The following is a 13,348-nucleotide window of genomic DNA, read 5'->3' as shown; positions in this document are numbered from 1 at the left end:
CTCTGATGGGATTGCCATCCTATCCAGGGTGAGGGTGGAGAATACTGCTAGTGTAATGTATGCTAATTCTTTGTTTGTTGTCTCTAACAATTTTTTTGAGGCAACTGATGACAATATACTGGAGGTGTTCCCTTCAATGGGTCTGACATCTCATCTAGGGTGGGGCGGGGGAAGAATGATACTCCTAGTAGAAACGTATGCTAGGCAAACTGTAGTACTAGCCTGCTTTGCAAACTTCTTCAACTCGAGTTCTAGTATGCAAAACAGGCTAGTCTACTAATGAACAATATAAAACACCTTAGTCTACCAAACTTTTTATTTGATGCTAGTATTTACACCAGGATTCTATATGCTGCACACAAGGTAACGATGAGCTAATCCACTTTTGTGAAGATGGGGGTGACTACAATAGCTATGGACAAGTCCTATCCCCTATCTCTCAAGGAAACCCAAAACAAGCTAGATATAGCCTTGGCACTAGGATAATCTTAATTTCATGTTAACAAATGCTAATTGTTCTTACTCGTTTTACTAAAATAGCTAAATTACTAAGTAACACTGCGTAATATTCGTTATCATTGTATTTACAGGTGTATATGTTCAACCTATTATATTTTCGTTATAGATAATGGAAGATAGTCTCTTCTGCAGCCGTTCTTAGTATTGTCACGCAACGCTCCTTCCCACTTGCGTGATGACTGGCTGCAGGGGAGGCTAAATGGAAGAGGGCTGAAAGGCAAAAAATCCTTTTTTTCACCCTAAGAAATGTCCTTGTTATTGATAGACATTAGTTTAAAGGAGAAATTTCCCATCTTATTTTATCTGGGAAAATCCAAGTCACGAATTCCATTCTGTAAATTATACTTCCCATTCCTATTGGCCTTCACTGTGTCTTGACGAAGGCATAATTTGGTTGACAAATAATTATTGATATTAAAATTCCTGCGAGAGTCGTAATGAACTTGTGCTTGTCTGCTTTTAAAACGCTATTGCATATCTAATCAATATGATTACGTCTTTAAACTACCTGATTTATAACAAGCCGCACAATGCAAGGACATTCGTTTGCCATAGTTAAGGCGCGATTACACGGAGACGTTTTCATTGCAACTTGTCCCGCAACGGCGCTGGGATAAGTTGCATTGAGCATTGCAGCGTGTAACCTACATCGCAATTTGAAAACAATGTTGCGAGACAAGTTGCAGCACCCAATCGTTGCAAAAAGTAAAATTCATTTCTACTGATGCAAAGATTGAGTCCCCGTGCACCGTTTCAAGCATTCTTGCAATTTGTGTCGCAACAGTTGCAAGACAAGTGAAATCGCGCCTTTAAAGAGTTTTAGGCTGTCGATGATGTGAAACTTGAGGAGCACCTAGTCCAGACGTTGGCTCCTTTGATCATTCTGTTTTTTTTGGGCTGCATTGTGGCTCAAATAAACGGAGCGATCAAAGGAGGGGGCCAACGTTTGCACTAAGGAGTACCTTGCTAGTTAGAGTGCCATGGTAAAAAGGCTGCAAACTTGAGATTTCCCACCCAGAGTACTAGTGCTTAAACTATAAAATCACACTAAAACTACTAATAAAACTATACAATATAATCACCTTCAAGAATAACTACCTAATCTCTGTGTCATTCAAAGCAACTTTTCAGTTGATGTTAGTCTGTCGCAGCGGCTTCTTTTTGAGGTATTCTTTCTTCTTCTCCGTCTTACAGATTTCTCTGTCTTTTTCCGCAACAAGCCGGGTAGATGCAGTTGATCTGTTTATAGTGCGGCGTCTCTTTGGTTTCAAGCTGTTGGTTTTCGTTTTAGGTGGAGAGTTTTCTATGGTAAAGGCGGCGTTCGCACAGTGTACTGGTTCTTTTTCTACTGCTTCATCTGCCGCCGCTTCGGACCCTTTTCTTGATCTGAGAGATCTGAGGCTCACATTGCTCTTTGAGGTTTTGTTCGACGGTGGTGTGATATCGATACTGAATGCTATGTTTCCTTCACCACTGTTTTTCTTCTCCGTTTCTTTGTTTAGATTCTCGCTGGACCTCGAGCGAAGGGAGTTGATTTTGGAGGTCACCTTCTCCGTCAACTTTTTGGACTTGCTACGCTTTAAATGGCCTTCCGACTTGGAACTTGGTTGGTCTTTGCGAAGCTTAGAGTCAGTTGCAGCAGAGAGTTCCTCAAGCGACTTCCTCTTTCTTGTTCTGAATCCTGTATCAGACATGCTGCTCAACATAGTGTCCCTCTTTCCATTTTCCAATTTGGGACGCGTTTGAGTCTCGATGGGGTAAGAGGTCTTCAGGTGAGGAGGACAAATAGTGTTTCTTCTCTCGAGTTCTGCCAGTCTTCCCCAGTCGTACCCATGATCCAGAGGCTCCTCCTCCATGTCCCTGGCGAACTCATCACCAACAATAAAGAAGGCAGCACTGGAGGTTGTTCGTCGTGTTGGTGGGGTATTACCTTTGAGGTATACTGCACTCTGTCGGCGGTTTGCGACAGCTCGTCCGTAAGTACTAGACGTACTTCGTAGACTTGATCTTGACAAACTGTTGAATGAAGTCGTAGATCTTCTGGAATCTGGCATCGTAGAGGCAAGAGATGTTGTACTTGCTCTGTTTGGTATGTTCAGATCTACTTTCATATCAGGATCATCATCAGTAGAAGAACTATCGTCAAGGAATTCTTGGACATTCTGCACAGGAATGACTTTATCCACTTCAATAAGCATCTGTTTCTTCTTCTTGATGTTTTCAGACTGGTTCTGAATATTCTGGATAGTTTGTTTCTGTTCTCTCAAAGTCAAGTCTGCATGTTTGAGCTGTGCTTCGAGAGAATTCACCTGAGAGCCAAGGCGCCGACTGACTTGTCGTTCCTCTTGCAAAAGCTCTTCAAGTTCTGTATATTCTTGTTCTAACTTCTCCATATGTTCTGTCATCATGGCTATCTCTTCTTCATCTTTGATAGTTTCTTCTTCTTTGTCTTTGAGCTTATTGCATTCTTCCTCGAGCTCATTAACTCTTCCATTCCATTCGTTTTCTTTTTCGCTCCATTTTTCCTTCGATTTGTCATATTCGGGTGTAATTTTTTCCTTCTCTTCTTTCAAAGTCTCCAACGAAAGTTTCATCTCTTCCAAAGGAATGGCATTCTCTTTAACCTTCATCTGTAATTCACTTATTTCTAACTCCATTGCTTTTTTCATTTCTTCCATCTTTGCCTGCGATTCCTGAGCTTCTTTATGCCTTACTTCTTCAATCAATTTAATATTTTTATTCAACTCTTCAACTATTTTCATATTTTCAGCCTGGTTATTTTTCTGCTTCTCCATCTCTTCTTGGTGTTTAGTGTTTATATTCTCCTTTTCTTCTTGAAATTCTTTCTTCATTTGCTCCAATTCATTCGTTAATTTTTCGTTGTCAAGGACGCTCTTCTCGACTTCTTGAACCTTTTCTTGCAGCTGTTGTTCTTTTTCTTCCGCCAGTAGCTTCTTCTCAGATTCAAAGCTATTCTTCATAGCATCTAACTCTTCCATCTTCGCTTTCTCTGAGGCTTGTAACTTCTCAATTTTCTCTTTAACCACCTTTTCGCTGATTTCCAAAGCCTTGGCAATCTTATCTTTCTGTTTTTCAGATTGTTTGATTTTTTCCTGTAGTTCATTGTTCGTCACTCTCTCATTTGCAAGACTTGCAATAAACCCACGAATCTCCTCACGTAGTTTCTTTTCCTCGTTGCCGTAGTTTTCCTCTTTCTCCTGTAAAAGCCTTCTTAATTCCATCATTTCAGCAGAATGTTTTTGTGAACTTTCAAACATTTCTTTTCTCAGGGCAACTGCTTCCTCCGTCGCTGTGTCTAGTTTTCTCTTCCAGTTGTTTCTTTCGCTCACATAAGCTTCTTCTAATTGGCCATTCTTCTTGGACGCCTCTTCGAATATCTTTTTCTGCTTCTCTTTTGAGTCATCCTTTAGGGTTTCAATTTGCTCTTCCAATCTCTTCATTTTATCTTTTTCTTGTGCCATTTTCTCTTCATTTTCTTGAATCGTTTGTCTGAGTTCCTCAATATTGTCTGCTGCAGCCTAAAAAGTAAGATATCAAGTATCATTTAACTTAGCCGTCACTATGACACAAGCAATTCTGCAGCTGTCAGTCACAAAGAGTTTTTTTGCAGTATAATCATAATTATATTGTGTCGTATTCTATTGTGGCCGTTGTTGCAAATAGCCCGAGTGAACGCCAGGATTTCTGGATAAGAACAATATAGAACTGAATCGACAGTTCTGTAACCCTGACAAATTCAGACGACGAGACATATTTTCTCGTTTCTTGAAGGAAAACCAGAAGCATGAAAACAACAGTATCAGAAACTCACCTTTAACCCATGGCATGCCTTCTGTAGTTCGTCATCCATATCTTTTTTCTCTTTCTTATGATTCTTTCTTTCGTCTTGCAATGTGCTTATCATCTCTTGTACAGCATTGGTATGCTCAGTTTTCAGCTGCTCCATTTGAAACGACAACGTTTGCACCTTCTCTCTTCCGAGTTGAATCTCTTTGTCTAGTGCTTTTTCTAGATCATTCCTTTCGCGAGTCACATCCAGCAGCTTTGCCTCTGTCGCATCCATATCTTGTTTCAACTTACTGAAAGTTTGAGTAAGTTCTTCTAGACTTTGACCACGCTCTGCTATCTCTTTATTTGCTTCTTGAATTTTCTTATTCAAATCTTCGTTTATTTTCTTCATTCTTGACATGTTTGCCTCATTTTCTTTCTCAAGGGTTTCAGTAATAGACCTCAACTCTGTCGTGAAATCTTTTTTAAGCGAAGCAACCTCTAGACTAACTTGTGCCTTCTCCTCCAACATCATATCTTCCTTCTCCTTCAGTGACGCAATGACTGCCTCACACGAGCTCTTTTTTTCTATAAGCTTTGATTCCTTCTCTTTCAAAGTGATTATTTCTACGTTTAGTTTATTAATCTCTTCTCTCAAATCTTGATCTGACGTTCGTAAGTCTTGTATTTCTTTTATCGAGCTGATTTCTTTCTCCTTCAGGTTCTTCTCGCTTTGGAGCAGACATTCAATCTCTTCCTTCAAGCGACCGGCATCCTCCATGAACTGCTTTTCGTTTTCCTTCGACTGAGCTAGTTCAGCAGACAATCGATCTTTCTCTTGCTGGAAATTGGTTGCCTTTTGATCAAATGAGAGATTTGCTTGTTGGAAGGCAATGTTCAGTTCTTCGTATTTCTTGATCTCGTTTTCTGAAACAAGAAGTCATAGTTGAACCACTTAGTTATCATACAACTAAATATGAATACCATTAATTTGTTGTCTTACCGAGCTCATTCTTGACATCTGCCGCCATGTTTTCATACATGTCTCTCACTTGGATCCCTTCGTATTCAGCTTTCTTGACGAGTTGTCTTAAGTCTTCTCGTTCAAGGGAGAACTCAGCAAGTATGGTGTCTTTTTGCTTGGCAGCCTCATCGAGTCTTTGAAGCAATTCTTCTCTGTCTTGCTTGTGGATAGAGTTGAGCTCTTCTGTAACATTCCTAAAAACAAAAAGTCATTGAACGCTTAAATCCTAAATAGAAAGTCAGTAGAAATAAATGCATGCAAAATGTGAAAAATCTTCATCGAAAAGGCAACAGTCTCAGTAGGGGAATTTTCCTTGTACGAATGGACACTGAGTTCTTTTTGGCATGTAAGCATTAAGGGTGGAACAAGAGCGAAAGATCAATGGCCACCATGTTGGAGGACACAAAAAGGAAACCAGCAACCACCTTTAGTGAAAGTCATCCAACATGGTGCAACTTTGGGAAGATGATTCTCTGGTTAACAAACCTGATCTTAGATTCATAATCTTTTCTCATTTGTACACAAGATTCCAAGGCTTGCTTCTGATTAGCTTCCAATTCTCCACGAAGTTCACTCAGCTTTTTCTCCGCCATCTCCTCCACCGTCTTCCTTTCAGCTGCCATGTCGTCCATAGCTTTGCTTGTCGTCAGTCGTTGTTTTTCCATAGCAATCACATGTGCTTCGACCTCTCGACGAGATACCATCAGCTCTGACTGAACGCGGTTCAACTCCTTACGCGAGTTTTCTAGTTTTTCATTAGTGGAATTCGATGTTTTTTCGGAATCTTCGAGTTTTCTTTGTAATGCTTCTTCTCTAAAATTGTATAGTGAAAATACAATTTAAAAGGGTTGGGATTCTTTATCAGCACATGCAAAAGTTAGTGGTAAATAAAGATATCATACTCAAGAGAATGCAACTTGGTATGAAAATAATTTTCTTTCTGGAGAAATCGTGGCTTACCTTATTCTAGACTGGTCTTGAACCTGAGCCAGTCTATCTTCCAGTTCCAAAATTTTGCATTTCGCTTCAACATAATTTTCCTTGTAAGAAAAAAAATAAAACTTGCATCAATGAAACTGAAGTTCATGTGATGGTGATGATACATGATGATGATACATGATGATGACTATGATACATGATGATGATACATGATGATGACTATGATACATGATAATGATACATGATGATGATACATGATGATGATACATGATGATGATACATGATGATAATACATGATGATGATACATGATGATACATGATGATGATACATGATGATGATACATGGTGATGATGATACATGATGATGATACATGATGATGATACATGATGATGATACATGATGACTATGATACATGATGATGATACGTGATGATGATACATGATGATGATACATGATGACTATGATACATGGTGATGATACATGATGATGATACATGATGATGATACATGATGACTATGATACATGATGATGATACATGATGATGATACATGATGATGATACATGATGATGATACATGATGACTATGATACATGATGATGATACGTGATGATGATACATGGTGATGATACATGATGACTATGATACATGGTGATGATACATGATGATGATACATGATGATGATACATGATGATGACTATGATACATGATGATGATACATGATGATGATACATGATGACTATGATACATGATGATGATACATGATGATGATACATGATGATGATACATGATGATGATACATGATGATGATACATGATGATGATACATGATGACTATGATACATGATGATGATACATGATGATGACTATGATACATGATGATGATACATGATGACTATGATACATGATGATAATACATGATGATGATACATGATGATACATGATGATGATGATACATGATGATGATACATGATGATGACTATGATACATGATGATGATACATGATGATGACTATGATACATGATGATGATACATGATGATGATGATACATTATGATGACGATGATACGTGATGATGATACATGATGATGATACATGATGATGATACATGATGATGATACATTATGATGACGATGATACGTGATGATGATACATGATGATGATGATACATGATGATGATATATGATGATGATACATAATGATACATGATGATCACGATGATATATCACAATGATGATGATACATGTTGATGAGAATGATGAAAATAATGATAATGATACAAGAAAATATACCAACGATGATGCTTAAGAATATGGTCCCAGAGATGCTACCAAAAGTTAGACGTCTCCACATATTTACTCACTTCATAAGATTTCTTCGATTGCTCCATGTCTTCCAGTGCGTCTTTGATACGTTGGAGTTCCTGTGGTTCTACGGTGGAAGCCAGTTGCTTCTTTATCCGCTCGTTTTCAAACTCCAATTCAATCAGCCGAGACTCGAGATTTGGTGCCTTCAAATTCACGGGGCTTGGAGGAACTGGTAACATTGAAACAAGGCGAGTAAAAGTTAATGTTGAACTGAAGGGTTTATATTACAAGTAAAGCACGTTTAAATAATTGTCCTACCTTGCATTAGATCGTCTTCAGCATCTGGATCCGGGACTTGACGAGCCTTCCAAATCTCTGCTGACTCTGTTGCTGCATGTAATGCCTACCAGAGAACAAACCATGACAATTAGGCTCTTCTTTTAGGTGCCAAGTGCGGAGAGAAACTATGCGTCGACAGCGCGCGCGATTCGTGCTTCCGTGCGCAACTTCCAAATATGATGCACAGAAACATTTGAACCTTCCACAACAATTTTCTTGCTACAAGACATTATTATGTTAGTACGAGGAATGATTCACACTAGAAGAATACGACTGCAGCGTGCATTTAAAAGAGCAAGCTTACTTCGTCTCTTTCTTTGATCACTTTTCCAATCTCTTCTTCTCGCCTGTTCAATGCTGCTTGCAGTTCACTGGCTTGGAATTCCCACTGATGAGCTTGTTGCTTGTAACGTTCACATCTTGCTTGAGTTACCTTTATCTCCTCTACCTGATGTATGATATTACAATTAGACTTTATTTATTAGACCTGGGTTTCTGGAGACATCTAGGAGGCGCGCAAAATTACAAGGTATTAGGATTGCATGTTTTAGGGCCTGCTGGATTTATATTGGGTAGTGTCTTTTCGTACTCAGATGAATAAATTATGATTTTCTTTCTTTCTTACTTTCTTTCTTTCTTTTCCTTCCTTCCTTTCTCTTTTCCTTTCTTTGATATCAAAGTCGCTTGAACAAGGCAGTAAGAAGTCTCAAAATAGAAAGCTCTACTCGTTACGAGTACTGTACCTGTTTCTCGAACAAGTCTTTTTCCTTCAGAAAACGTGTAGTTCTTTCCTCGAGATTCGAGTTCTGCACTTTGAAGTCTTCAAGCTCGGCGATTCGCTGTTTTAATCTAAAAACACAATTATCAATTCATTTTCAACTACAAAACAAATGAGAGGAGTTGAATGGGAAAGCGATAATTGAACTAGGCAAACATTTTGCAACAATCAACTTCGCGCTAACATACAGTAGAACTAACCACAAGGATGAAAAAGGATCCTCTCTTATCTTAGACTTGTCTCTCTCTCTCTTACGCGCACTTACGTAGTAGAGCAGTTGCCTAGCTGCTGTGCTTCTTCATGTATTTTTCCTATACTTGTCTAATAAAGGAATACGCCGAAAAAATGAAAGCACACAAATGTCTCAAGTGTATAATGTTTGGCTACTTGCTGCCTCTCTCTTACGCGCACATAGTAAGAACAAAAGTTGTTTGTGCATGTATTTTTGCTTCAGTTGCCTCATAGATAGGCAGAAGAGCACGCACGAATGTATTATGCAATCCAATGTTATAGAAAAAAATCAACCTTATAGAGAATTATATGAAGAAAGCCAAAATTGATAGAAATGAAAAAATCGGAGCCCAGATGGGATTTGATCCTTAAGGTTGATTTTTATCAAAGTTGACTTTCTTTATGTATTATTGACATATATTCTCAGCAATTTAGTATAATCATACTTGTTATTTTCTTTTTCTGCCCTCTCATAGTCGTTTTTGAAATGTTTTAAGGATTCCAGTTCATCAACCACCATCCTCATCTGCACAAGTTCCTTCTGCAATTCTCTGATTTTTGCATCTAAAGAAATGTTCACATTCAGTACAGGATTAACATATAGTCCACTCAAGATATCGTAACAAATTTACCATTACTTTCGTTATTACAATATGTGCAAGAGTAATTTTACTCTTTCATGTTACAAGAGCATGTCAGAATTTTGCTTTTAGGGTTAAATAAACGAAGTCAGTAAAATAGAGCTTTTTAAGCTGTATACTTTTTTTGTCAAGCTCTTGGTTCTTCTCTGCAAGATCATCTTCTAAAGTGCATTGCAAATGATTCTGAGTATCAAGGTCCATCTGTAGCTTCTTCACTTTCTGGTGTAGCTTATTTGCAGTAAACTGTGTAGACACAAAAAAATACAATTATAAATACCTTATCTATGTCATCTTTTGCTCTGACGAAGAACTTACTTCCGAAATGTTAATAGTATTAATTTATTCACTCGTTTTAGTATTCAAAACAACAACACAGTTTCAACTAGAAACTGCTAGTCATGATCAAGATTGAAAGGTACAAGGGTACACGAATCAGTTTAGTTTTAGTGCAGTGTCTATTAAATAACATGTGTCTAGATAATTTTTCAGTGGCCTTGCATATTATGCAGAAATCAATATAGAATAAACTAGCTTTTCATTCTTCTTCAACTCAAACAACTCCAGGGATGGTATATTTTCTTAATTTATGGCTGCTATCTAAATTTCTGATACTATAAGTTAGTAATTTTTGATTGATAGAAAGCAAAAACCCCAGCAGACATCTAAAAGTTGTGGAAGTTATAGGGGAGAAAAATGAAAAGTGCTGCAGGGCTTAAAATTATGACTAACCATCGCCAGCCAAATTAGTTTTAGCTGGGCCATACCTCATTTCTGGCTCAATGTTACTGCCAAATTGACTGGCAAGGCAAAGATCTAACTGGACAAGTTCAGATTCTGGCCAGTTATTATCAGATGACCAAATTTTATTTTAAGCCATGCAACTACAGTATTGTAACCTTGACTCTTTTACCTGTTGTTGTTTAGTTTTCATTTGTGGTGACAACATGAGAGACATGAGAGGAGAATTAGAGAAGACTGTCTCTTTAACTGGTGAGTTGGTTAATGAGGGAGAGAATACGCAATCTTGTATACTGCTACATTCTTGCTTGTCCTTAAAGACCACTGCATCAAAAAAATGTTATTTAAATCACATCAGCCATTATAGTCTCATGCAGCTGCTGTAAGTGTCCAAGCAACACTCACTTTAGGGAAATGAACGTTGCATGATAATACTAATAACAGCTGTGTGGGAGACTACTATCATTAATACATTGAGTTACCATTGCAATCCTATATGAATAGCATTGGTGCTGTAGTTATCATACACTGTTACAGAGCTGTTTCATGTCACTGCTGTTTCACTACATATGTCAGTTGAGTATATGTTAGCTTGATGTGCTGTTTTCTCTCTTGCCAAGAGGGTTTTTCTCCAGGTTCTCCGCAGTTGCAAAATGCAATAATGCAATAATAATAATTATTAAGCATTACCCATTTAGAAATCTTCCCACTGTCCCGTACCTTGTTCATGAAGTAGATCTGCTAATGACCTTGAACATAGCTGCCCACTCTCTACTTGTTGTAGGATGTTCTCTATTATAACCTTCAAATGAAACTGAACCTCGTTGTCGAGTTTGTGTATCTTCTCAATGAAATGGGAGACATTGTTACCCTGGACTGCTCCACACAGCAGCAAAATTATAAGCTGGAAAAAAAGTCAAATTAAGATTCTTTATTTTCAAGTTTTTACTCAATGCAGGAGTGAAAACTTGAGGGAAAGAGTAAGTCTTAGGAGAGTGGTCCTCGATGTGGAGGACAACACAATAAAATTTTTGTATATTTTGAAATGTCTTATTTCATTGGTGCTAATAAATGTTTCTATAATAAAATTTTACACTCACTCATGAGATTTAACATTAATTGTATTTCCTTCAAAATTGACATTAGCCAAAAATTACCTTTCCAATTTCCAGCTCATCTCCTCTTGACACAATGAGATTGTTAGAAACAATCCCGTCCAAGTTATCATAAATTCCTGCAAGACAAGGAAAGTGGTTGTAAGTAGTAGATTCTCCTTCAACAGAATCTTGCATTTCATGTGTAATTAAATTTTATAGGTATCTTGGAATCAAATTGGAGAAGAAAAACATTCATCTATTTAAGAACGAGGGGTAGTATTCTGGGCACTTGATGTCCTGGGCATTTGTTGGAGAATGTTTGTATACATGAGGAGTGACAACATGCTTTGGTTACTAGAAACAATGTCTGAGAAAAATGCATTCCCTTTGGTCTTAGAAACTTTTCAACCTGATAATTTTGGTTTTCAATTTGGTGTACTGTAAAAAGTCAAAAAACTGATCTTGATTTCAAACTTAATGCCATTGAAGCCTAAAAAGTACTCTAGTATCAAGTTACCTCCAAGATAAGTTATAATGCAGGACACCATTTCCTGAACAGTGCTATCTTGTGCCTTGGTACCTTCATTCCTATTATCCTTATCACTGTAATGACAAGATAACAGCTATCTTACTAAGATCCTTACTGCAGTTTTCGACATTCTGTGAACTCTCTCATTTCAACAGCCTCCTTCGCAGCCATTCTTAGGGTTGTCACGCAACGGGTAGGAAAACGTTGAGTGACGACCCCAAGGATGGCTGCGAAGGAGGCTAACATTTCAACAGCTCATTGTAAAATTGGTTTTTTACTGCAACCATCATTCAAGAACATAAAAGGTACCGACTGATTTTTTGTTGATTGACGGCAGTGAAAAGCAATATTTCAGCACGCAGCTTGCAACTAGTGAGTTTGCAGAGCATCAAACCCCCTCCCCCGATGGAATATGGGAGTGGGGGGTATGAAATTTCACCCAAAATATAAAAAATTGCATCAAATCTAAGAATCGTTTCTTTCTTGGAAAGCCTTTAGTCCAGTAATAAATTCTTATGCATGATACAAATTAATTTAATAGAGATTTGAATTTGTTACGCTGCTTATCATTGGGCTATTGCATTTTTTATCCACACTCCCCCCCATTGAGGACCTACGGGGGTATGGAAAATAAATGCAATTAAGCCCCTCTAGACTAGTAACAGGTACTTACATTAGGTGCAGAACATCTAGAAGGATTTTTGTATTTTCTTGGTTCGAAAAGTCTTTGATTGATTTTACTGTCGTACCAGACACAGAATTGACCTGATAAAGGAAAATCAAGACAAAAATATGAGACAGATATAAGAGTAGGCTATTTACATGTAGGAGACGTCGTATTGAAATTGCAGAGTACATATTTTAATTAAACTACTTACCCACTGAAGAAGTGCATCAGCTCTTTCTCGGTTCATTCTTTTTTACTGTAAACACGATGGAATATAAATAAATTAACCTACAACTGACAAGACACAGGACAGACGCACAATCAACAGTCCAACGACTACATTCGAAAAATATATTCTAAATTCTCCAGTGAAATCCCAAGAAAAGACTCTCCGATTTACGAAGAATGTAAATCAATGAACACCCAGCAAAATAAGTCGAAGAGAAAAAGAAAATAGGTCGAGTGTTTGGGCGCCTTTTTTTCGAAAAAGAACGAAATCCAAACCGAGATTATTTTGAAGTTGGCGGTTATTTTTTAATTACCCATGAACCTTTGCGATAAGTCGTTACCACTACACAGGCAACCCAAACACAGTCTGTCGTTTTGGACTTTAGAAAAGCTTAGAAAAGCAAATACATTACATTTAAAAGATTTTTATAGTAAAAAAGTGGATTTAAATTTTGTTCTTAAGATTAAGTTTTAAATATAAAGTACTTTAGAAAGTAAAAAAAAAAAAACTACTCTTGGGATTCCT

At 37.6% G+C, this 13,348-nt stretch overlaps 1 protein-coding gene across 1 annotated transcript; it reads right to left on the bottom strand.

Annotated features, from left to right (window-relative positions):
- Positions 1 to 298: 298 nt before the first annotated feature.
- On the bottom strand, positions 299 to 13,108 carry LOC116303570 (uncharacterized). The gene is made up of 17 exons (XM_089039329.1): positions 12,806 to 13,108; positions 12,601 to 12,692; positions 11,916 to 12,001; positions 11,459 to 11,535; positions 11,022 to 11,205; positions 10,474 to 10,625; positions 9,683 to 9,806; positions 9,369 to 9,486; positions 8,657 to 8,762; positions 8,218 to 8,361; positions 7,893 to 7,977; positions 7,631 to 7,803; positions 6,293 to 6,372; positions 5,819 to 6,145; positions 5,312 to 5,526; positions 4,352 to 5,235; positions 299 to 4,058 (listed from the first exon to the last, which is right to left on the bottom strand). The coding sequence occupies exons 1-17, from the start codon at positions 12,839 to 12,841 to the stop codon at positions 1,647 to 1,649; spliced, it is 5,295 nt and encodes a 1,764-aa protein (XP_088895455.1). The 5' UTR covers positions 12,842 to 13,108; the 3' UTR covers positions 299 to 1,646.
- Positions 13,109 to 13,348: the final 240 nt, after the last annotated feature.

This window comes from Actinia tenebrosa, unplaced genomic scaffold (assembly GCF_029948245.1).
Source record: "Actinia tenebrosa isolate PJP-AT-01 unplaced genomic scaffold, QUT_ActTen_1.0 PGA_scaffold6__47_contigs__length_16458017, whole genome shotgun sequence".
Classification (NCBI taxonomy): domain Eukaryota; kingdom Metazoa; phylum Cnidaria; class Anthozoa; order Actiniaria; family Actiniidae; genus Actinia; species Actinia tenebrosa.
This window is presented reverse-complemented; position numbering and strand designations above follow the sequence as displayed.